Source organism: Neodiprion virginianus, chromosome 7 (genome assembly GCF_021901495.1).
Source record: "Neodiprion virginianus isolate iyNeoVirg1 chromosome 7, iyNeoVirg1.1, whole genome shotgun sequence".
NCBI lineage: Eukaryota > Metazoa > Arthropoda > Insecta > Hymenoptera > Diprionidae > Neodiprion > Neodiprion virginianus.
The window spans coordinates 6,903,637-6,929,264 of record NC_060883.1 but is presented as its reverse complement, the minus strand read 5'-3'; the positions used below and the strand labels follow the sequence as shown (position 1 = coordinate 6,929,264).

The window sequence follows — 25,628 nt, the reverse complement described above, 5'->3', positions numbered from 1 at the left end:
TGTATTAAACTGCCGTCTCAATTACAAATTGTATTTTGCGGTTGGTTTGTAATTTGTAATTCAACTGATTACAATTCAGCTCACGCAAACCTTTCCGCGATGATAGCTTACATTGAAGTAGTGGATAGGAAGGTATAAGTATTAGGGGTGTTTTCATTTTGGACTTTTTTGAATTTGAACTAGGCTGCCGCGCAGATTCATTCAACATAGATAAATAAAAATATCATCTAAAGTACAGGTCTCATTTTAAAATACGCACGTTTTTATTACACTTTCAGTCTAGTATATTTCGACGCAGGATCAATGGTTTGCAAAAAAATCCGTGAGCAATCAGTGAGCATTGATTCTAATATTCAATAAAAATGTCAGCATCGTTTAAACAGAGCATTGAATGTCATCTGATATCCAAATAGAATTCAACTTTTTTGTGTGTTTGATATCAGTGGACAATTGACGTAAAATTCTGCACTGACGCTGCTGTTATTTTTATAAAACGACAGCATCAATGCTGATCGATTTCTCACCCTTATAGATTTTTTGCAAACAGTTAGTCCCATGATCAAATATCTGTAATTTGAAAATTGTGTAATAATGTGTATATTTGAAATTGCAAATTGATAAAGACCTGTGCTTTCGTCACAGGGTGGCCACAAATTTTTGAGAATAAAATTCCATGACATTTCCAGGTTTTCCATTACCCGAACCCTAGTTTCCCCAACATTTCCCCAATTCTAGTAAGTTACTAAAACCCAAATCGTTCAGCATATTAACTCTATATTCGGTTCGAATTCAATTCAAATTATGAAAAATATAATGCACAAAAAATTGAGTTTAAACCAATTTGTTTTCTCGACAAAAAGAAGTAAACTTGTAACCTTAAAAAATCATTTCCAATTCCCACGACAGAAGACTGATATTTTCAGTTTTTTCCATGACCAAATTAAAAATCCTCTTTCAAATGCCCTGATATTTCCAAGTTTTCCAGGCGCGTGGCCACCCCGTATCGAAGAGACTTCTCTGCCCGTCTGTTTCGAATAAATTTTTGGGACGTCTCATAGAAATTTCGAAAAATTCCAAAACAAGGACCAAGTCTCTGTCGGTAACGGGTAGAGGTATAGGTTATACGGGTGGACACAGGTGGATGACACGGTGCAGTGGCGTAAACTTGTTGAGCAAGATGATTCGTTCGCGGTACGCGTGACGTACCTTACAAGCAACTCCCTAAGAGTGGCTTCATCGTCCTCTTGTATTTCTTCCTGCGTCTCATTACTGAAGGAGCCGCGGTTGAAACGGTCGCGTGGTGACCTGCCGCTAGGGCGCTCTGCGATCTGACCTGCACCGTATTGGTAATGGGGCGAGACGTAGCGAGCAGTTCGACCCCTCGTCAGCTTGAGGGTGGCAGCCGCGTCGAGTGCGGCGCCTGGTCCAGACTCCCCGTAACACCCTCGCACCGCATATTGCTTCTCCACCCTGGACGTATAATCGAGGACTCCCCTATCCCCTCCCGCGCCGTTCCTCCTATGACCACCCTCGCTCCCTTCCTCCGATCTTTCTAATTCATGACCCACGGAGAGGCCTGATATCTCCTCGTACAGACACTCCGAGTCCGGTTCGGGAGACACTGTCGCGGTCCACAACTGACTTATTGGGTTGGGGCCGCGTGAATCGGCCATCGTTTATGCTAGTCAACAATATGCAATAACAGAAATACTCAGACCCCGGATTTTTTTTTTCATACTCCGTAACGGCCGATTTTTCATCTCTATTTTATATATGTTTAAGGATTTTCAACGCATACGTTCTATTAACAAGCATGCAAGTTCAAACTACTCGACAGGTCATGTAGCAGTCCTACCCTTACCGACCGAGGAAATTCACCTTTTTTTTTCTTCCTACATGTATTGAATAACCGAATTAACGGAAAGGGCTCCAATTTCGACGGCGCATCGCTCATTCGTAGCAGAATTCAGGAAAGTTATTCATATCCTTATAGGATTTTTAAAAAATGGTGATTTTTTCACACGTGTTATTATTTCCACATTTTTCGCATTTCAAGGGCCAAAAGATGGGTAGTTGAGAAACTTTTGGTAATTCCGAAAAGAATGAGCCATAGTGAGACTGTTTTCATGCAATATTGAAATGGCTAAACGAAAACCAGAAATTACAATAATTTCGTAAATAAAAGATGCGCAAAGATGAGATTATAATAACTCCTAGTTTTCGTTTGGCGACCTTAATATTGCACGGAAACAGTCTCACGATGACTCACTTAACTCCTCATTCTTTCTAGAATTGCAGAAAGTATCTCAACTGTGCACTTTTTGGCCCCTGAAATGTAAGAAATGTGGAAATAGTAACAGGTATCAAAAAACCACACATTTTGTTTGAAGCGATGCGCCGTCGAAATTTAAGCCCTTTCCGTTGATTTTTTTATTCAGTACAGAAAAAAATTGGTGGGTTTGCTCGGTCGGTAAAGGTAGGACTGTTGGATGACCTTAAATTCCACACGCAATATTCATGCCACATAATAGTTGTAAAATACGATCGTAAAGTGTGTTTCAAAAGCAGAGATATATTTAAATTACAAAGGTGTGAGACGTCTGAATAAATGCGAAAGGATGCAGTCATTCATAGCTACATCTATGGATTGACAAATTTTCGGGTAAGGGTGAAAAAATGTAGATGGATCGAGAAATATATGGAATTTGTAAAGACGTGAAAATCTGAAAGAAAGAAATCCAGAAAAGTCCTAAAAGGCCGAATTCGAACGATTCAGTTTTGGTTTGCTGTTGGTGTTGTTATTTATTCTGACAATTCTGTATTTCGGCTTTCTATACTTTACCGTTATACATTTTATCGTTCCTATATTTCAGCTTTCTACATTTAAAAATTATGTAAAATCGATTTTGCACTTTCAAATATTCAGTATTAGGACCCGTTTACTTTCTAATCGTTCGACATTTTTACAAAATTTTATCAACAAGCAAAGAGTCGCAACAATCGAATTCACAAAGATGCAAAAATCTATTACGCAGAATTGCAAAATGCAAAAAAGTTAAAATGTAAAATGAGGTGACGTATAAAAAGTCAGAATATTGATAACAATTCTGACGAGTCTACAATTTTGACTTTCTGTAAATTAATATACCTTCCTATATTTTCAGGTCCTGTGAATTGGATTTTCGGCTTATTCGAAATTCTATTTTTTTTTTTTTTTTTACCAATTCTATCGTTTCGTTATTCAACTTTATTTTAGCCCCGTCCGATTTTCCAAAAAACTAAGGTCACGTGATAACATTTCTGTGGAAAGCTACAATATACTCTATTCATTACGAGCCAAGGGATTGACCATTGCGAAAATTGGCATAAATTAATGACAAAAGTCGCATTGAATTAACGCCACTGCATAAATGAAACGAAATACTTTACTTCTTTTATTTGGTATTTATGGTTAAATAAATCACAACTCGGGAAGGTGAAATACTGGCTTATTTTGGAATTTTTCAGCATTTTGCGTTCGGGTTTCCGAACAGTTCTGTAGCAATGTTACCTGAACGTTTAAAACCAGCGATTCAGATCCGAGAATCATTATGTCAGCCTTTCTCTATGTTTTTCAACGTCTATTCCGTAGAATATTCCGAATACCTGTCAATCATACGCGTTGATTACTTCGATCACTGCGATTACTTCGCAGAACACATTTTTGGAATAAACCATGTATTTTATCTATCAACGATTTTCGGACTTCAAATACGATTACTACTTTATTTCATCAATAAATGTTACATGTTTTGTTAACAGATAATTAAATTTCGATCGCTTGATATATTTTTTTATTTTGTATTTTAATCGAAATTTATACTTTACAGTATAATTCATCGAACTTTGTATTATATGCCGTGTGCACACTTCACATAATTTATTGTGCTAGTGTTAAAATTGTTTTCGTATAATTTATCGTAGCGACAGTATAATCACACATACTAGCAAGTCATTACAGATAAAAAATAAACCGCAGAAGCTTCAAGCGATTATAATTGAAAGCTGGTCTGTTTTTAATAAGTAGCATAATGTGGTACATGTTCAGCTCGATTTCAAACAGACTCACATTAAATTACGCGTCGCAACGATAACAAATTTTTTTAAATATTGACGAGCCGATTCAACAAGCAAATATTGAGAGAAGTACAAAGTAAGTCCTTCTTACAAGTTGTAAATATCGATGTATCAATTTTTTAATATTGTTCCTGATAATATTATCACGATAAGGCGTTAACACGTCTGAAGTGCTGTTATTCGCGCCTTGATGAAAAACTTGCAAACCTACTGCGAGATAAATACAAGCATCTATCGGACGGCAGTCTAGTGAAATAACCTATTTAAACTAAACAGTGGTAAAATCATGTAGGTTGACAAAGTTGAACTAAAGTCGATATTTATTATGAAATCAGTTTCATCTTACGACGAAGAAAAAACTAATCGAGAGACTAAAATTCAAGTAGAATCCTATGACTGTGAATGTCTTTGAGAATATTAAAATATTGAAGATAAAATTTTTTCAACTAATTTCGTAACTATTACCGTAATTGTCAAGGTTTTGATTTATCTAATCGCATGCTGTTCGTTATTTATATGCAAGCATATTATCGCTCCGTCAAGATTTTCTATAAATTCCGGATTTGCTTAAAAACATCTGTAAATTTTCGTAGGTAATGAATTTTTTTTATAAAAAATGCTTGTACCACATACGAATTTCTATGGAAACTGGCATATGTAAAAATTCTATTACAATCAAGCATTAGACATCATTCAGAAAATTGAGAGATTATTTTCCAATATTTGTATATTCTAATCCTTTGATACCTAAATTCATGCTTTTCTCCAGAGATTATAAATTTTCAAATTCAACAGTAACAGTTGATAGTAAATTTGCGGAAAATTTTGAATGAAAAGTTTTCTGTCATTCGTAGCTTTTTATCAAAATGAGAGGCAAATTTTGCGAATAAAAAATATAAATAACGAGTGTAAAAAATTTTCTAAAATTTTACAGAATCGTGGAAATATTTCTACGCTAAGAAAAATGTTGCAAATACAAGTCCTCGACAGTTCACGAAAACAATTTGCAGAAGTAAATAAAAATCGTCAATAATTTCAATTCTACAGTTTTATTAGCCGCCATATTGTTGGTTAATTTTGGGTTTTAATTCTGATGGCTGGCGTTTTGCTCGAAAATCGTCCAACTGCGTTAATCCATTAACAATAATTGCCCGATATGTAAACCGTGGACAATTTGGCAAACGCGTTTTCCCAACAAACTATACACGAACCTTCGGGAACGATGTGTGATGTAGTTGTTTTAAGCACTCGAATGGATCGATCCACCCTCTACAATCTACAATATTACAAACGTACAAGCGGATAGTACAAATGCTATCGAGTATAAAATATATTGAGCGTTACACAAACAACATGCAGCTAACTGAAAGAAAAAAAAACTCTGAGATCAAATCAAGCCAATTGAAATGTGAATTGCGCTAAACGTGAAATACAAATTTCGACACGCTTTGATGTACACATGATTTCAAGATTACAAAGATTTCAGAGGATTTCAAAAGGATTTTCAAGTTTTTAAAGATTTCAACGAATTTCAAAAGATTTCACGAGACTTCATCGTTTTCAAAGGATTTCAAAAGATTTCAAGAGATGTCAGATGATTTCAGTGAATTTCAATCGATTTCAAGGGATTTCGAAGGATTTCAATAAATTTTGAAAGATTTCAAAACATTTCACAGGATTGCAACGATTTCAAACGAATCCAAAAGATTTCAAGAGATGTCTGATGATTTCAGAGAATTTCAATAGATTTCAAGGAATTTCGAAGGATTTCAATAAATTTTGAAAGATTTCAAAACATTTCACAGGATTGCAACGATTTCAAATGAATTTAAAAGATTTCAAGAGATGTCTGACGATTTCAGAGAATTTCAATAGATTTCAAGGAATTTCAAAGGATTTCAATAAATTTTGAAAGATTTCAAAATATTTCACAAGATTGCAACGATTTCAAATAAATTCAAAAGATGTCAAGAGATGTCAGATGATTTCAGTAAATCTCAAAAGATTTCAAGAAATTTCTGAAGTTTTTTAAAGTTTTCAAAGATTTCAAAAGATTTCAACGAATTTCAAACGATTTCAAGAGATTGCAGATGATTTCAATGGATTTCAAAAGAGGTCAAGTGATTTCAAAAGATTTCAACAAATTTCAAGAGATTTCACAAGATTTCTGGATAACTGTACACCAGAATTCACGAGTGAATGCCTCCTCGCGCTCGAATGAACGAATGTATACATCTATCTATAAAATATTTGGTGGCCGAGTGTTATGCATAAAATCACGATCAAAAAATTGTAAATATGTTTCTATAATATCTCGAAAACGAAGTTAGGAATAAAAAGTTCAATCCAACCGTCAAAATTTTTTTAGAATAAGCATTGAACTGGGTTATCGAAATATTGTGCAACAACTTTGCGCGACTAATTATTACATAATTACTCTGATTAATATCACACTTGAAGTACATTTTGATGGCAATGTGTCGATTTGTGAGTGCAGGCACTTGAGACTGTTACTGATTTCGCAATATCAGATGTGTGGAAAAAAAGAAAATGGTCTGACATTCCGTCTGAGCTTGCATTCGGAGCGCAAGTGCGATGATAACATCGCCGACAATAATCGTGCAACTAATCATCCGGACGATGATTATCTCTAGAGTCGTTGGATTCGCGACGATTAGCACATCGTAAAGAATTTTTTACATAATGCCGAAACCGACGTCTGGTAAAAATTCACTATTCATCGTGAATTTCGTTATTATTATCTTAATTTGATTGCGTATACAAGGCGAGATAAAAAATTATCGCGTGGCGAAATTCCGCGTCTGCTATAATCCTAGTTTCTCGTTTCCGTGTACACAAGAACGATGTTTATTTCGGCAACTAATACAGTTATAAGAAACAAAAAACACTAATCACTTCGATAATCAAAGTTTTTTTTTTTTTTTTTTTTTGCAATACGAACAAACACTTGAGGTAGGTGGATAATTATCTTATCGACAAAATTATGTACTTGGTAAATTGAACGAATCGTCCTTCTGCACATGTATAACTAGCTGAATTTTGAGACATGGATGTAAGATGAGGTCAAATTTTCGAAAGTTGATGCGATAAAAATAACAGTGATACTTAAGTTTGACCAAAATGATGCGAATGATAAATTTGGCGTCAAATTTTATAAAAAAAAAAAGAAAGAAAATAATGCGATGGTATTATATAAAATAATAATAACGCAGTCAGGCACGATAAGAGGATTGGAATTTTCTCTTCGTGTTCGATAAACGTATAAATCAGCATTAGAATTAGCAACATTATATTGATTTACACCAATACATAATAAAAAACTTACGGAAGCATATTAAACAGCTATATCGTAACTAGTAGCCAGCGAAATGCATAAACAACGTACCATTCAAAGCATATAATATATTATACATACTCTGTTAAATCGCGAAACGAGGTGTCAACGCGTATATTAATTAATATCGATTATTGTATTGCACAAACGGTGCGTGCTTTCTGCACGAGGTGTAAAAATTGCGGCTAACGATTAAAGCGGCATAAAACAGCGTCAAGGATGCATCAGGTGTAATCTCTGAACAACAAATTGTTGCAACAGCGAGAATAATAAATTGGTAAAACAAAATTTCAACGCTGGTAAAAAAAATTATTCTCAGAAACGTACGTTTAAAAAATATTACCGTCTTATTTCTCTGATTTTCTCATCCGACGTTGGGACATTTTTATTGTAAAATGTGTTTATAAATAATTAACACTTGATGTGAAATCAATGAAGCTGAATTTAACGAAAATGGCGTCGCTTTCAAGTAAGATGAAAAATTCGAAACCCACAAATTCTAATTAACAACAAAATTCTGTTATTATATAAATAATTTTAGAATGATTACTTATGGGTTTTTTTGTTTAGTACCAAAGACGCGGATCGTTTGACCAATTATTATGATCGATAGCTAACCATTTTATCCGTATAAACGAATCCTCTAAGAATTTGAGTTCATTACAAAAAAAAACTTGTCCAAACTCATTGTACGCGATTATTAGAAAGAATTTTTTTAGAAACAAAATGAGTACCGATCAACAAAAATAGGTTAACTAACCCGATATTGAAGGTATTGAAAAAATCGAACAATTATTTAACAGTTCCAAATTTATCATCGAAAATATCGATTCAGTTCAAATTTCGATTTCCTTCCACCCTGAAAGGAGACTGTTTTATAAAAATTCAACCCAGTGAACTTCAGTTTCAATTGATTCTTTACATAAGTAACGAAACAAGACCAAATTCTTGTGTATGTTTACAGCCAAAAAACCACAAAACTACAAAATCCTATTTTATTTTTATTTGTCAATAAATACAATTGCGAATGTTGAAATCGGGGTTGAATTTCAATGATTTTATGTTACATTTTTGTATTACAGATCATTCCAAAACACGAGTGACGTCGTATATTCTTGCAATTTTCGATCTGCTGTATTTGCTTTAATTTTTTTTTTAATTGAAAAAAGAAAAAAAAACAAGAAATATATACAACTGTTTTTGATTTCTCTGCTTTGCGTGCATGTAAAATTATTTTTCATCCCAACTATCGCTTTGTATGTTTCAGTTTTTCTGCAATATATCGAAAGCCTGATGCATCCCAATGAAAACTTCTATGATTTTCATACGCAAGAATCGTCTTATCGCTCACCTGAAGTCTGGGCAAAGCCATCGTGCTCAACGATGGTTATTAGCCCGTTGAGTTTCGTGTCCTGCGGTGGCAAGGGCTTATTTTCTGACCCAGGCCGAGGAGAAAAGCCCGAGTTGAAACGTCGAGAGAGAGAGAGAGAGAGAAGAGAGAATCAGGTAACGCGTTCCCAGGTTCACACTGTTTTAGTTGAGACTGCCCGCAGTTATCATCGCTGTAAAGTACGAAAAAAAAAGGGTTAAAAGGTTTTCTATCTTACATGGATAAAGTTGAAATTCTCAGGGAGACTTTCGGCTGAATCGAGAAATCTGTTTTATTTATTTTTTTTATTTTTTTTTAAACCAGTGTAGATATTTTTTCACCCTTCGTTCAACGCTTATGAAACTTTGAATAATTCCAAAGTAAAAAAAATGTATGTTTAAAAGCAGTTTGTTGGTCTAGTTTTTTTTTTTTGGATTTGCTTTTTTTTTTTACATATATTGCAAATTGTATTTTCATTTTGCAGTTACGATGAAACAAATCACGTTTGTGTTTTATGATGAGATTAAAAAATTAGAATGCTAATTACAATTTTATTTTGTAATTAGGGTTGAATGAAATCTGTAATAGGTACCTAATCGATTTCGGTTGGGTTACAATTAGTTCAAGTAATTGATATATTTTATCAGTTCAACTACGTGTTTAAAATGTAATCAATAATTTTATCCGATCCAATGGGATTTTTTTTTTCAATATATCGATCGCTATATTATACTAAGAACTTGGATATTAATCAAGAAACGTAATTTCTTTATTATTTCATTCCGATGAGAGAATATAAATACAATTTATATTTCAATTCATTCGAAAATCACAAAATACAACATAATTTTCACGTCATGTTTTTCCGATCAAAAAATATGAATATTACCTTCATTTTATCCAACCCCAATCACAAATTGGACACGTTCTTCGTTATATTAATGATTGTCATTTTTATTTGAGTAATTACAATTCATGTCATAAATGATGATAATTTCTTTTAAACGCAGACAATTCTGAAGTAACCGAAACTGTAATAACTTTTCAACGGTCCATAAAATTGGAATTATGTATCAAATACACGTGATAACATTTATAAATTTTCTGTAAAAACGTGGAACTTTCAGAAAATTTTGTCTCACATATCACGTTGACCATACAGAAACCATGTAGGGCATTGATTAGTTAGAGCCACTAGAGTACGAGAATGTTATTATTTCACAATTACAACGATATTTCTCTTATAAATTTATCAGCACAATCATGAGACCGAAAAAATGCGGCAAATCGTAACGTAAGGCACGCAATTTGTCATAACTTAGAAGGTAATTGGCGGTAATTATGTACGATTGACCATCTACGTTTCAATAATAATTGATATAGATTATCGATCTTATCACTCCGTCCGGCACTTAAGTCACAAGCATGCTCATCACGTGCGTTGATGTAATTTATCGATTACGCGAAGCTCGAAGCACGCGTTGTGCACTCCGTTTTATTTCTATTCCATCAGTTTTCTTTTTTTTTTCAAAAACGACAATATCGTTATTTTTTATCCGTTATTGCTCGGCAATTTTGTCATCTCACTCCGTTATCGTTATTATCATTACTGTTATTATCGTTTCTTTGTTCGTAATCCAATAAAATAAATGTCAAATATTTTCCACTCGTTTGGTATCGAAAATGCTATTCTTGCATTTTTGACGGTAATTTATTTTTTTCTTTTCTCCACCACGCTGAAAGAAATTTTTAGTTCCGTTTACCGTTCAGTCCTTAAATATTTTCAGTTTTTACCACAATCGAAAAATATAGTTCTAGGTAGAAAATGAAAATTAGTGTTCTAGCTGTTACCGGAAAGTCTAGTATCCGTTAATATTCTTTCTCATTACGATCGCTGTTGCTATATTTTCTTGCAAATGTTGCGAAAATTTAATGCTTGTGCAGGAATAAATTAAAGTTAAAGCCTTATTTAACTAAAAAAGTAGAGTCAACCGAAGAAACTGATTTTGCGTTGCAATTACCAAAAAAGTATCGACAATAGCGCAAAATGTTTACGCGTTCCTCGTTTTTCGTAATTCCAACAATATTCAAACAGTTTTTTTAACGATACCTGTTTTACTGAATTTTTCTAGTTACTGTAAAAGATGAAATTTTTCTCAGTGGATTCGCTAGGGGAAAATGGCGAAGAATTTATTTTGAAAACAAATCGATGTACTGTATTACATGTATATTATATAATACGGACGCAATTTCTTTTACAAGTTTATTACGGAGTCGTCGAAAAAAATTTACCTGCAAAATTGTATTTATCAAGTTAATGATCGGAAATAATCTAATAAAATGATTTTATACCGCTTTTGATTATGTCTGTTGTCGATTAATTTTATTTCTGTCCAGTTATGGCTGTCAGACAATAAATGACACAGACAAACCATTCACGATACTTGAACTTCCGTTAGGCATGCTCTGATTACACTATCTGCAAGCGATAAATAATGCGTCTACGCTCTTGGCAATGGATATACATAAATATTATGAGCTGTAATTGAGACCTTGTCAAGCTTCGTGGAAATGAAAAATTATTTGAAATTAGGAAAATTTCACTTTAAGAATAAAAATTACTATTTGACAACGCTGCACCAACAATATTTTGTTATTACACCTATAACATTATAGAGTATTAAAACAATAATACTCGATTATAAATAATTTATTTATTATCTTTACAACGAGCCTCTTTTTCTTGTTCAAGACTAAACGCTCGATAAAAAGTAAAAACATTGTGTTGATTTTAAAGCGTTGCGTCGTTTGTGCGAAAATATAAGTTTTCTTTCTTCGAACGGTTTGTTCATCACGACACCAAACGTAAATACTCGATATTATTTTTCCTCACGGTAAAATACGCAAACATATTTTCATACTTTAGATATTATCCAAATATCGTTACTGTGTTCCACTGAAATTTTACAATTCGAAAGATAACAGTAGAGTTAATGCATTATCATCATCATCATGATATTAATGACATGTTTCAGTCGTCAGGCTCTTTATTTAGAGTAATAATTAATTGACGAGTAATCGAATTGGAACTTGCTGCAATATTAGAGAGATTTATACATAATCAGCTTTATTTGCGAGTCACAGATTAAACGAACATAATATATCTCGTTTGAAACAACCGAAACACTTCACCCAACCACGTGTAAGAATTTTTTGTGAGCGTTTGGCTTTGCACTGCACAGTCTCGTTCAGTTTCGTTGAAACTGTACGGTCAAATTAAAAAACGCGCCATTTCGATTGGTCGTAAATTAACCCTCCGTCGGTAACGTTGGTCTTTCAGAGCACAGTGCCTTTCTACCTTTCTGAGCAATCACCGTTTCTTTTTTTTTTTTTTAATTAAAGTTGCAAATAACAACATCGACTATTTAAAACATAGATCCATGAGGGTACTCGTAAATTGATTCAGATTTTTCAAATAACAATCACATTGAAAAAAATATTATAGACCCACATTGCCGACGGCGTCGCTGAGAATCTGCCTTACCGACAAGGGGTTTCCTTATCAGCTTTTTTATGACTGTACATACCGGTTTTCGAAAATAGGACTGAAAATTTATACATCTATGATAATCTGACGATAATAATATGTTTCTGTTACATGAATCGTTGCGACGTCAGGTAATCTTCTAGCCTGTACGTAAAGACCAGCAAATTTACCGATAACGTTCACGTTATAATTGCTCGGTGATTATTATCACAATTGAATTTAAGTGCCACCTCAAATTCCAATCTCGATTAAACGAGCTGTCGACGATTTCCCGCTACCGACATAATATTCCTATCGACTTCGAAGCTTGACATTTTCTCTACTTAAAACAAAATCCAACAAGTCTTTCCGACGTATGTTTGCATATAACTCAAGAATTACCGAACTGACTTTGATTCTTTTTTTTTCTGGTTGATAGCTACATTTCCTGGTCAGATCTTGGACTATATTTCGTTAAAACTGGATCAGTGATTATGGAGATATAATGCTATTTGTAAGCCAAGTCACACTGATGCGAACGCTTATGCGATACACGTACAAATAGCGGTTAAGTTAGGTTAGGTTAGATCAGGTCAGACATCGTCACTCATCATTTGAATATTTTGAACTGTAAGCAAGATTGTTTTATCTGAATAGAATTTTCAATTTATTACATTAATTTTGGATGCGCGTAGGGTCGCAAAAAAAAAAAAAAAAATTCAAATATTCGGTGGCAATTCGAACCTGTTTAATGTTTTAGCTGTATAAAGTTACAGTCTAGTCGCGTTGACGACGAAAAAACAGATATAATTCGTTTTATCTCCGCCCCATGATCCGCATCCGGACTTTAAATTTGGGCGCACAAACAGAGCCGTTGGGGTTGTTTCCCAGAGTTTTCGGCCACGCCTTATCACACACAGAATTTCGTATGGCACAGTTTTATATTCCGACATATTACAGCATTCGTCGTTGCTTTTTATAGCTGGAAAGAAAATTCTTGCATAAAAGTTGAACATATTACACTGGCTATATTTATAACCGAGTGGAGAGAAAAAAATAAAAATAAATAAATAATATTCTGTACCACGGAGTGTCGATGAATAAATATTTTGCGAATTATACCGCATAAAGTTGGTGAAGAAAATCAAGTCTTGCTTCCACGATCCGATGATTTCAATTAATCACGTTGAAAGGTTGAATGTCATTTATGTCATCAAGAACACAAATAACGCAAAATATGATATGATGTTGAAATGCATGTTTTTCTTGAATACATTTCTCAGCCTCGATGTTATTCAATTTCTGTGACAATACTGTACAGCTAATTGTAAGAAAAATACTTATTGGATTTTGACTCTGGAATTTCAGTTTTTATTGCCACCTTGAACAAAATATTCAGTCAACAGCTCGTACACTCATGACTTATTCAATCCAACCAGATTTTCTTAAGCCACACCGGCTTATCGCTGTAAATTTCCTAGAATATTACATCTGTTATATTCGTCGCAATACGTGTAATAAACTAATAATATCATGCAATACGGATGATTGCTCATCGTTAGTCTGTATGTACGGGGCGTTCCATGCCAAATCATATAAGGTCTGACCTTACTCCTATTAATTTTGTCACTGATTTTTTACACGATCCTTGGAATCGGCCGGATGCCCGGTAACTTTTAAAGATTCGAAAAACACTCGAAAAGTTTACACAACAAAAACCACTTAAAATAAAAGTCTGAAAAAGATAATGAGTGGTAATTTTATCACTAAAATTATGCGGTAAAGACATCATCGAAAGAAAAATCGGTAGCGGTCAATGTGCCTGGGTCGAGCTAAATAAAAATCGTCCCTATACATATACTTATGCATCATACATGTAGTAATAGAAGATGACATTTTTTTCCGTATGCAGGTTGAGTATCTGATTTGGATAATTTGTTAATTTAGTATTTCAATGCGGTTGCCAGTCTGGACTGTTCGTTTATGTCCAAAAAAGGAGGAAAATAATGAAAAAAAGAAAGAAGAAAGAACTACGCCATATCCATTAGCAGATTCATTTTACGATTTACACTTTCATACTTGGATAATTTATACCCTATTTCACCCGCATTTTCCTTAATTAGGATATTTTCCTATCTATCTATCGTTCAATTTACATTTCAATAAAACTAACAAATAGAAAGAAAAAATTAAGAACATTTCAAAGTGTCTAAGCATAGGACATGTTTAGGTTCAACTGTCAAAGTCTCAGCGACCGGTGTTTGTGCTCAGTCGGTACATGTCGTGTGCGACAATTGCGTACCAACTTTAACCACAACTATCTTTGTCTGACGCGATCAACCCCCCCCCCCCCCCCCCCCTCCCAATCACCTTTTCACCGAAACGGAACGTTCGTCCCTGTCACGGTACAAGGAAACAAGGTGTGCTCTGAACGGAGATGCGCAGTAGCAAAGTCACGTGATCCCCGAACGACGTAACGACAAAATAAAAGTACAACATAACCTCTGCAACGAATTATTTAACATTTGAATATTATCTCCCCCCCCCCATGAAATAAGATTCGACGGATGTAAGAATGAATGGCTGTTTTATAGATTTTAAAAACGAGGCTCAATGTTTATAATGTACAACGTTGAAAACTCTTTATTCAATTGCTGGATATAGGAAGTAATAAATACAGCTTTCTGGTCGATCGTTGATGCCATGTAATTTTGACGTGTAAAATACAGAACACAACAGTAAGTATCGGATGGAGAATCGAAAAAAAATTAAATAAAAAATGGCGAATTTTTGTCGCGCGATAATTCGTCCATTAAATATTCAATTTAATGATATAAATTTTTTAACACCAGTCGTGGTGTAGAACAAGTTTATTTTACATCATTTTAACCATCGAGTAAAATCCCATTCATTAGAATTAACGAAATATTTCTTTTGTCACGTTTGCAATCGACAATTACTGGTTAAAGTCGAAAAATTTTTATTCTTAGTTTTTCACGCGCGTTTGTTTAACAACGCGTCGATTTGTCTCGACATTCATTTGAAACTTCACCGAAGTGAGTGCGAAAAAATTCAAAGCTGGTAATCAATTCAAAATTCATTCATTGTAAATATATGTCGAATATATGTGTCACAATATTTAACAGCGGCGTTAATAATTGATCGCCCACATTCGTAATTCGCAAAGTCCTTTACGTAGTAAATAAGTATCCATCAAATTCGTAGAATTAGGTTAATAACAACGTAAACATCAACGCTAGGCAGGTACGATTTTTTTCATTCTTATAATTCCCGCAAATGTTTTTACACGACATATTCTACGTAAGTATTTGTCATATTGAAATGACTGAGGAAATCGTGCGTTGAATACCGCATGCGATATACTTCGGACAACTGCACAATAAGTATTTAATGTAATTTATACGTACAGGCGACTCAATCGTGCACCTGCAGTGCGGATAGACGATTAAAACTAATTGTAAGATCGCACGAATCGCAAGCCTTAGCTGCGTATGACATACAAAATACAATAAAGAGAGTTTTCAATTTTTCTGCTCGTTTTTTCTTTGGATTAAATTAGTGTAATTTCACTGAGAACAGAGTTTTTCTAATATTAAAAAACGTATATTCTTCATATGGCGAAATAACTCTTTCGATATTATTATCATCGAATTTTAGTTAAGCCAAATAATGATCGACAGAAATTTTTTAATACTTAACAAATCATATTTGGCCCAACTAAAATTTCATAATAACAACGAAACGTTTATTTCGCCGTATCCAAATATACGTTGTTAACAATAAATAAACTCTTTTCTCAGTGTTCAAAGTTCCGTTAAACAATCTTTCAACAATTTCACCCCAAAATCGTTATCTCTATAATTTTTATTATAATCTACTTTATTTCCCCAAAATCGAGTAAAAAGTTTATCAGGTGCAGGTCTGTAACGATTAGAAATAAATTTTTAGCACAACAAATTTCAACTTTGTATCTTTTACGTAGAATGTTGATGAAGAAAAGAAGCGAAGTGTCGACAAATTTTAGAACAGAGATTCGAAAGAAGAAAGAATTTGTAACTTACGAAATCCGCGTAAAAATTCTAATTGCGTTCGAGTTCAAAGCAATTTTGTGTCGTTGGTAATTTTTATATACGTCAAAATCAAACAATTTGACTAATTTGACTCATGTCATTTTAAATTACCAATGTCCAATGTTTTTTCTATGTAAACAAAAGACTCCTTCAATTAAATTCAACTCAATCAACTTCATGTTCACTTTTTGAACCATGATTCAATATTTATCCTATGTTTTATTAACTTTCTCACCAGACTGTACACCTGATAAATTTTCACCCCATTTTACACATCCGAATTTACTGAAACGGCATTGTGAGACAAGTGGAACATTTTTAAATCAACAAACATCGATCAAGAAACTATTATTGTATTTTGTTAGTTACAAAAGCGTAGCCTAATGCCGGTCCAATTCTCACGGTCGAAATCTCGCTTTATCCGTAAATTAATGTTGTAAAAATTACCCCAGATAAATTTTATAGACACATACGTACAATGTATTCATATTAAGCCTTGTTTTTAACAAAATATCGGCCGATATGTTTTTCGGAAGGTCAGGAATTAAACGATTGCAAAACGAGCGATTGTTTCTTATTATTATTATCATCATCCTGTTGAATTATTCGAATCTTTGCATCCAACACGTCCGGTATCATTAAAATCATTAAAGAAGGTCGCTGTCTACGTATTTCCAAGCCTTTCAAATGGTCTGTAACGAGTTCATCTTTCACTCAGTGGTTCTCAAGTCGTTTAAAAAGTTACAAAGAACGAAGAAAGATTCAAAAATTAACCGAATGGTTTCTTCGAGCAGAACTTTTTTTACCAAAGTGCGTGAATTACAAATATCTTTTAGTTTAGACCTATTAAACTGAATGGGAAAACAATTTTTTCAAACCCTCTAACGAATTTAATAGTTTTATTAACCGTTAACTATGATTTTAAAAATAAAGAAAAGTCTCACGGCTGCAAACTACAATGAATAGACAACGTTTCGCTCTGGACATTGTCTGATGCAAGTACGAATACGATAATGCGATTTCTCTAAAGTTCAACGTACCTGGCACCTCTTTTAGTTTTACTTCTTTTCACATGTAATGAAATACAGCTCTAATCGTATTAAACTCGATATTTAAATCGTAATTACAACTTTGTGTATCTTAATTTAGTAAATTATTTTCCGTATTTTTGACGTATTTAAAAAACGAACGAATATCGGTATATTAATTTTCTCCATTCTGGGCCTCATTATTGCTCAAAATAAAAAAAAAAAGTCCCGTCCGTTAATCTCGAGTCTAAATCTTCATCTCAGTTACTTTAATTTTAGTAAACAGTAATCTAAAAAAGGAACCTGTACCAAATTTTTCTGGTTCAAAATAAGAAGCAAATAAAAATAAAAAATTTCATCCGGTCAAGATAAATTTTAAACGAATCGATCGAAGCCTTCTCGTTTATGCGAAATAAATTACCCAAAATATTCATATTCAAAGAGAATCCTTTCGTCCTCCAACTTTTGTTTCAAAATAAAACTCAAACCCTTTAAAAATAATCTTCAATACTCGTCTAGACGCTGCAAAGTTTCTCTAATTAACTGTGTAATGGGTCAATTAACTCCAACTTGCTACATCGTGCGTAACATGTATTACAAAAAAAAAACGTTTCACGTGTTATTTATACAAAACGACAACAACTTACTCGTAGACTGGAAACGACAGCCGTGAACAACTCTCTCCTTGTTGTAAAAGACGTTCCACTATCCGGTTGAAAATTTCTCACTTATCGATCACCGAACATTCTAATCACCAACCCGCGTACGAGTAACGCCAAATCATTCGCGGACTTTCAAAGCACGGGAATCCGGCAAAAATTCGTTTTTTTTTTTTATTATCCGCGAAATGCACCAGCGATTTTGGTGAAAGTGAACACCAAACGTATCTTTTAATCCCAGACGCTAGTCGACGTTGCGTTGGATCGGAATTCCAACGTGTACAAACGGCGCCACGGCAAATGCTCGACTGATTCAACTTTACACTTGCTTCGCCGACGAATTCTCTCTCTCTCTCCTCTCTCTCTCTCTCTCTCTCTGTCTCTTTCTCTCCCACGCTGTCTACTCTCGTCATTGAATTGCCGGCGGGATTCGGAGGGGGAAACACGATACGTCACCAATGTCACCAAAGGTAATACATCATCGCGATGCGTATCAATTTTCGAGAGATAAGCTCCCTGCCCGTATGTAAAATCGTTAGGCAAAAATTCGTTTGTGTACACTTGAAAGTCCCGAAACGGAAATCGGATCGACGTTATTCGCAGCCGAACAATTTGTGCAATGTCTCTTTATGCTCTGATTGTTTCACCTGTGTATCGGTTCGCTTCTACGGCGATATTCTTTGCAATTGTTGTAAATGAAACGGTATTTATCGACACGTTTAGACCAAATTTTTGTGCCTCTTGTTTTACAAAATTATTAATTTACGGTACAAATTGTGAATTTTTCGACTGCTAAAACCAATTGCTAACGATGGTGAGACACTGCAAATTTATTCTTTGCTCATTTTAGAAATAATTAGGATGAAACGTTGACGATCAGAAAAGGTCAATAATTGGGACAGGGTCGATAAATCGTACACTTACCTTAGGTATCATGCGTTTTACTTGAACGACTGCAGCAGCTTGCTGCTAATACTGTATAATCACGATTTTTATACACCAGTAAATAAGCATGAAAGGTAGTACTTTTTAATATGAATCCGTAAACTTGGTCTAAGGATAATTCTATGAAGCTGCGCGGAATCGTGATGATAATTTTGCAATCAATCCCCCCTGAGATCGTTATAAAAAAGTAGGGTTAAACAGTTTGATTCGGAATCTAATAAATTTATCGGAACAAAAATTACGTTGGGAGAAAAAAAAAGTGAAAAAATATTCTATGTTTGTCTTCGAATGTTCGAAAATAAAGGAGAAAGAAATGTAAAACCATTTGAATGGAAGGGGGGACATTAAAATTTTCATTTCCTCTTTTCTCTCTTATTTTTGTAGATACGAAGATGAATATATACGATACTTGGTCAAGTTTTTTTTTTTTTTTTTATGTGTCCCGAACAACTTTTTTTTATCATATTTCTTGATAAGGTTATCAGATTCCGAATGGAACGGATTAACCCTTTTTTTATAACGATCTCGGGAGTTGATTGCAAAATTATTATCACCTTTCGATTCAGCGTCGTCGAATTACCCTGATATTAACTTTCCGTATTCATACCTACAAAGTACAAACTTTTGAATTTTTTCTCGGTCCATTTGGAACAGACCAAATTACCGTTCGGTATTTTGAATTAAACGTCATGCTTCGGAACAATTAAGACCGTACTGGAAACGCTTGTTTTTAAACACTAACAATGAGTGAAGTTTCCCAGTTCTGGTTAATACGCACTCGTTGGCTATTTATATTTTTTACTAAACAACCGAGATTAGAATTGAAATGACATTCGTAACTGTAGCAAATGAAACGTTTCTTTGCGTATGATTTGAAATTATTGTACAATTGCGTTGTAACCCAAAAAGATGGAACTCGTTTTTCGTGTTGATATCTGTTTTTTTTTATAACTTTTGTTTGTTTCAGGTATTCAATTTCGAGTAGTTTTCTCCTACTATTTAACAGATAACGTATACATATTTTTATTACAATAAAAAATTTTACCTCAATCTAACAAACCGTTTATCGTTTATATCGCTGTATCAAATTCTTCGTTTCTTACTATCCGGCCAATATTTTCAATACCCTAAAACACATTTAGACTTGTGAAAAATTAGTTTTCACCGTGTCTAGCTTATAATAGTATGAAAAATTGATAGATCTACGGTTTTGGTATCACAGATTTTCATTTTTGAAGATCACGACGCTCTTTATCCAGTGAATATGGGAACGAGATTGTTCTAGAATCTTGAAGAGTAGATCAATCAGATAACTTTGAGTGTCCCGGCGCGTATAATCTTCTGGAGAAACTGGTTTGTCTAGTCAGTAACCTTTCGTTAACGAACAAGATTTCTGAATTACTTTCGTCTCGTTTGACCTTCGCGTTTCTTCGTCGATCTGTTTTTCTTTTTCTCCTGACGTTTCCAGTTCACATAAAGCATTTACACGTTGTTTCTAGGAATTCGAAGCAATTATTACCGATCATTATATTTTGCTTAATTAAAGTGTTCATCTCTCTTTTACCTTTGTGACAATTTTTTTTTTTTTTTTTTTATCTGTTTTCTTTACTTCTAGTGTCTCTGTGACATACTTTCAAAGTAATTTTTCTCCCCGTTTCGCTGTATTTCTCGCACGCGTAAGATACACGATAACTAACTTCTTTATTTTTATACTTTATGTTTATGCTACCGTATAATCCATTCGCTAGTGTTTTTACTACTTCTTATCTTATTTTCTCTCGTATGTACGTAGTTATTTTTTCTCATTATTCTTTTCATTGTATTTGACTATTACAGACCTGTAACTGATAATTTGATTATTAGTATCGAGCTCTTGTACTGAATAAATAAACGAATTGCAGTAATGTTTTCAGAGTAAATTCGCTTACTTAAGTTTATTGTTCAAAACATGTGCAACAACGATCGTTCTGAATCTTGGACATTCCAGAAGTTTCAGAGAGTATATCGCATATATATATATATATTTTTCAGCTACAAATTATTGTCATAGAAAGTTAATGTTCGATATGGAATTATGAAATTATCCAACCTCGTAAAATGTCATGGAAAAAAATAAAAAAAAAAAAACCAAACTATGAAACGACGTTCGTAATCTTTCTACTTCGCTTCTGCAGATTACTTTCAAGTTATCTTTTCTTTTTTCCCCGTAGAATAAAAATCGAGCACATATATTTGAATACCGACGATTAGACGAAAACCGATCGAGTGGATAAAAATAATGGTGATAAAATTAAACGGTAACGGATATAAGAATAGAATTTAAAATGATTTTGAGACACGTTTCAAAAAATTTATGTTACCGCAATTTATTGCGCAGCTTGCTCAGTTGATTGTAAAATTTGGATTAATTGACGCGAGCATTGCTCATTAGTCGGTGTGTGTGTGTGTGTAGATATATAGACGCGTGCGCATCCGGTTTGCGATGGATTCTCCCGTCCCAGCATCATTCATTTACAAAACATTAACCTGGGTCCCTCCATTAGCAGGGCGAAAACCGATACGCGTCGCCCCGATACGCTCAATAGATTCACTCTTCGTGGGGTAAAAAGATAGAAGAAACACGCAGGTCAGCTTTACGGAGCGAGGGAGGAAACGACCCGATTCTACCGAGAAGGCAAACTCTGACTAACGAACCTGGAACCTAACCTAAAACTAACGAACCTTCAACCTCCTCCAAAAACCATCGTCGAATTTTTCATCGATAATAGCTTTCCTTATTAGGACGTTCCATTCCAAGTTGATCGACCAATTTGATCCCTCGCCGTTTTTAACCCTCCCTTCGGGAAATCACTTTTGAGTTTATAGAAGTACTGGCAGCCCGTTGTAACTAATTTAATGTATAATTATTGAATCACTGGTACATGGAATTATGTTTCCTTGGGACCATGGGTTCAAAAAACCTAGTCGACGTGGAGAGGCAATATAAGCATAGAGGGCTTGTTCATTGGTTTATAGTTTGTCTGTTATTTTTAAACGTTTGATTGATAGAAAATAAGTTCAAGTTTAATAAACAACGCTATTTTCACAGGATTGTTGTGAAAAAGGGAGGAGAAGGCATTCGGTAAAAGATGTTGTAGAACTTGAGACGTTTTGTGATTAATAAATAAAGTTATTTACGAATTTCGTATCGCTGGTATCATCAAGTGCACTGGAAAAGTTTATTTGAATTCATTATTCGATTTAAGTCGTTCCACCTCTGTTGTAAAAGTTGATCAGAGAGATTCTGGCAACTTTAGTTCATCTAAAAGGAAAAGTCTTCCAGATAACTAAAGACCAGGATGTAATCAGCTAAAGATTTCAGAAATTCACAAGACTTGAAAGAAAACATCTTAAACAAATCACCAATTTATCTTAAGATAAATTATTGATGAGACTTCTCGTGACGAACGAAATAAATAAATAACCGTAATAAAATAAAGTGGAAGATAAAAATTCGGAAGACAACATCTTCCGTCACACGGTTACCTGCTTTTTCTCAAATCTCACGCTGGTTTTGCGACCAGAAGCCCCTCAGTCTCTTATTGTTAGCGACATTAGAAAAGTCAAGACGGTCCTTCCTTGTGCATTTGAAATAGAAGTCACAGGAAAGATCTGCAAAGATTGGTTCCACGATGAAACCATTTTTATTTATTGTTTTTTAACCATCGTGGAAAATTTTCAACTGACAAAAATCAATGTCAGACATATCTTTTGTTTTATATCAATATTTAATTTATCGTTTCACACAGTTTCTGATTCAACCGAAGCGTATTCATAATATGCGTCACGTCGTATTGCGCGCCAATAAACCGCATACAGTATTTGCATGTGAACTGTATCATGATGCGGAATACCGCATATGCTATGATTCTTTGCGTCAAAAACTGCGGGGATCGCGGTAATTTATCATTCTCAGTGTTACGGAAAGAGTTGCTACTCGACGTTCATCTTCTAATTTTCAACTATACCAACGAGCGAATGAAAAAGAAAAGAAATTATGTATATTCTCGAAATGAAACTTATTGGACTTAATTAACCAACAACTAAAACGAAAAAAACAAGAAAATGAGGACGTTAATTAATGTGAAGATTACTAAAAAAAAATACTGCGAGAAACGTAATTATAAAAATGGAGATCAAATATCGATTGCAAAATTTCCCAAATTAGGAAAATGCAATTCAAATGGAATATTCGAAATCAATGTTTCATTAAACTACTTCACAATAATTTAGCCAACATCTCTTCTGTACAGGGATTTACCTGCAATTTTGGAAATGTATGATTAAAAATAGCGTGTTCGAAACGAAGAAAAATTACTGCTTGAAACAAACTTCGAAATAGTTATATCCTCAGACCTAGACACGTTTTTGAAAAGAAAAAAAAAAAACGCTTTTTACGACATTCTCCTAAATTTGCATTTATTTTTCTCTAGTCATTAAATTTGCGATGTTCTTTCTCAAGTGTACAAAATGGCCGACATATTGCTATTGCATAATTATCGTAGAAATTCAATATTATATGTTTACAGTGTAATTTCACACCGGAAGTCTAGGAACTCTGATTATATCGAGGATCAAGACTAAAATCGTCGCTTAACGTAGTTAAAACATCACAAGATTTTTTATCGAATTTTCCTGATTCGTCGGGTTCAGTTTCTGTTTTCATCCAGTTACAGTCGCTGATGAGGCTTACTGGAGTAGAAGATTCAATATGAAAGGAAACGTGTGATGAAAGGATTAATGAAAAGGGTACCCGTCGCGACAACGATGATTACTGTTCTCGCCGAATGAGCTTCATCCATGTAAAAAGCGATTATTTTTTGTGTTCTATAAAACGAGATATCTGTGTAAGAAAAAAATCAATAGATTTTTCATCAAATTCTACAACGAGAAAAATTTTCAATTCTATTTACTGTACAGTTCGAAACTATTTTCGTTTTTTACCATGACCGAAAAATAAGTTCCTTCCAAGTTCCTAGCCTGACAACTAGTTCTGACTATACTTTCTTGTAACTATTTCGATAATTTGGTAATAGTGCAACGATAAATTGATTTCGTGCACTTATTTCAATGTCAAAAATGTAATAATCTGAACAAACTGATTTGATTGTTGTGGTAACCAGAAAATATAGTATTCGCAACTATAATCACATTAAATAGTTACTTGCACCACATTTTTTCGTCATTCTAATAAAATTTGAAACGGTATTCGATCAACATTTTTCTAAAAATTTTTAGTATGTAACTATAAAAAACAAAAAAATGTCTAATATTATATGTATATTATGGATGATATGTACTAATCTATAAGGCGTTCTAGTTATGCCTAGCTATTGTAGAAAATCGTTGCTTTAAATCAAAAGAATTCTCTTCCGTTCACATCGGTGGATAATATGTACATAATTAACGGTGTAGGATATAATGACGACACACGCAAAGCGGCATTTCCGCATCGCTGAATGAAACCTTATATGCACGTTGTGTCCAGAAGATAACTGAAACGAGTATTAAAACGTAGGTAATATCAGTTTATCGCTGTTGTGTGACTTGTAATGAAAGACAGAGTTTATTCTCGTACGAACCGTGTTTTAATATCATAATGCAATGCGTTTCGTGTTATTACATTATATTGAATAGAAGATTTTCCAGCTCTAAAATTCGTCGCATCGATTCGAGATTAGCTGGCCAAATTTTTCACCGATGTTTGATACGAACGACAGTATAACCAAGACTAATTAAAAATGACGCGAATAGTCATTTCTCACGTCTATTTTGTCACTTTTATTTCATTTCAGCTCTTATTTTCGTCAGAGATTAAGTTGATCCAAGCAACCCACTTCGACTGCGTCACTACCGTCCGACCAATCAAAAAGTACGTCAGTGGTGCTCAATCCGTGGAAATTGGTTCCTGTTCTCCGTACAACATTTATCTGGGATAGTTTACGTAGTAAAAGTCGAAACTTTATTTAAATTTGTCCCAGAAAAAATTAAACACCTTGAAGATATTTCGGAGGATTTTAGCAAGATGGTAGAAAAATGGAAAGGAATCATCCATTTTCCTTATATTTACGAAGAATTGTAAGGTATTTACAAGTAAACGACGAAGTGTGTTGGGTTGCCTACCACCGAGGGGAACAAATATCGGTAAAACAGACCTACCAAATCGTAATCACTTCAACGTGACTCTGAAACGCGATCATTGAACATTTTAGCATAGGTTATAAACAAGGAAACAACTGTTTGGCCAAATCCACACAATTTGGCAACAGAGGCAGTTGCAGTTCACTCGCGGGGACCCTAAACGCGCTACATATCGATAACTCGGTAGGTCTGTATTACCGATATTTGTTTCCCTCAATGGTAGGCCACCCAACATACCGCGACCTTTGCTTGGAAATATCCAGTACATTTCGCCAGAACAATTATTAGTATAAATTTTAAGGTAAAAAGTTGCATTTGCGTAGCTTCCACATCAAGTTCAGATGAGGTTATCATTTCGG

General features: G+C 34.1%; 1 protein-coding gene across 16 annotated transcripts in view; it reads right to left on the bottom strand.

Moving 5' to 3' along the window:
• The window catches only part of LOC124309611 (glucose transporter type 1), a 74,645-nt gene that overhangs the window by 30,330 nt on the left and 18,687 nt on the right, over positions 1 to 25,628 (bottom strand). For 6 of the 16 annotated variants that reach the window (XM_046773401.1, XM_046773406.1, XM_046773407.1 and 3 more), the window contains exons 1-3: positions 18,133 to 18,461; positions 8,823 to 9,033; positions 1,207 to 1,681 (exon numbers count right to left, since the gene is read on the bottom strand). In XM_046773401.1, the coding sequence (XP_046629357.1) occupies positions 1,207 to 1,673 (467 nt within the window). In that variant the 5' untranslated portion in view covers positions 1,674 to 1,681; positions 8,823 to 9,033; positions 18,133 to 18,461. Of the gene's footprint in view, positions 1 to 1,206; positions 1,682 to 8,822; positions 9,034 to 18,132; positions 18,463 to 25,628 lie in introns of those variants that run through there. The other 10 variants (XM_046773402.1, XM_046773405.1, XM_046773410.1 and 7 more) reach the window with 6 other exon arrangements.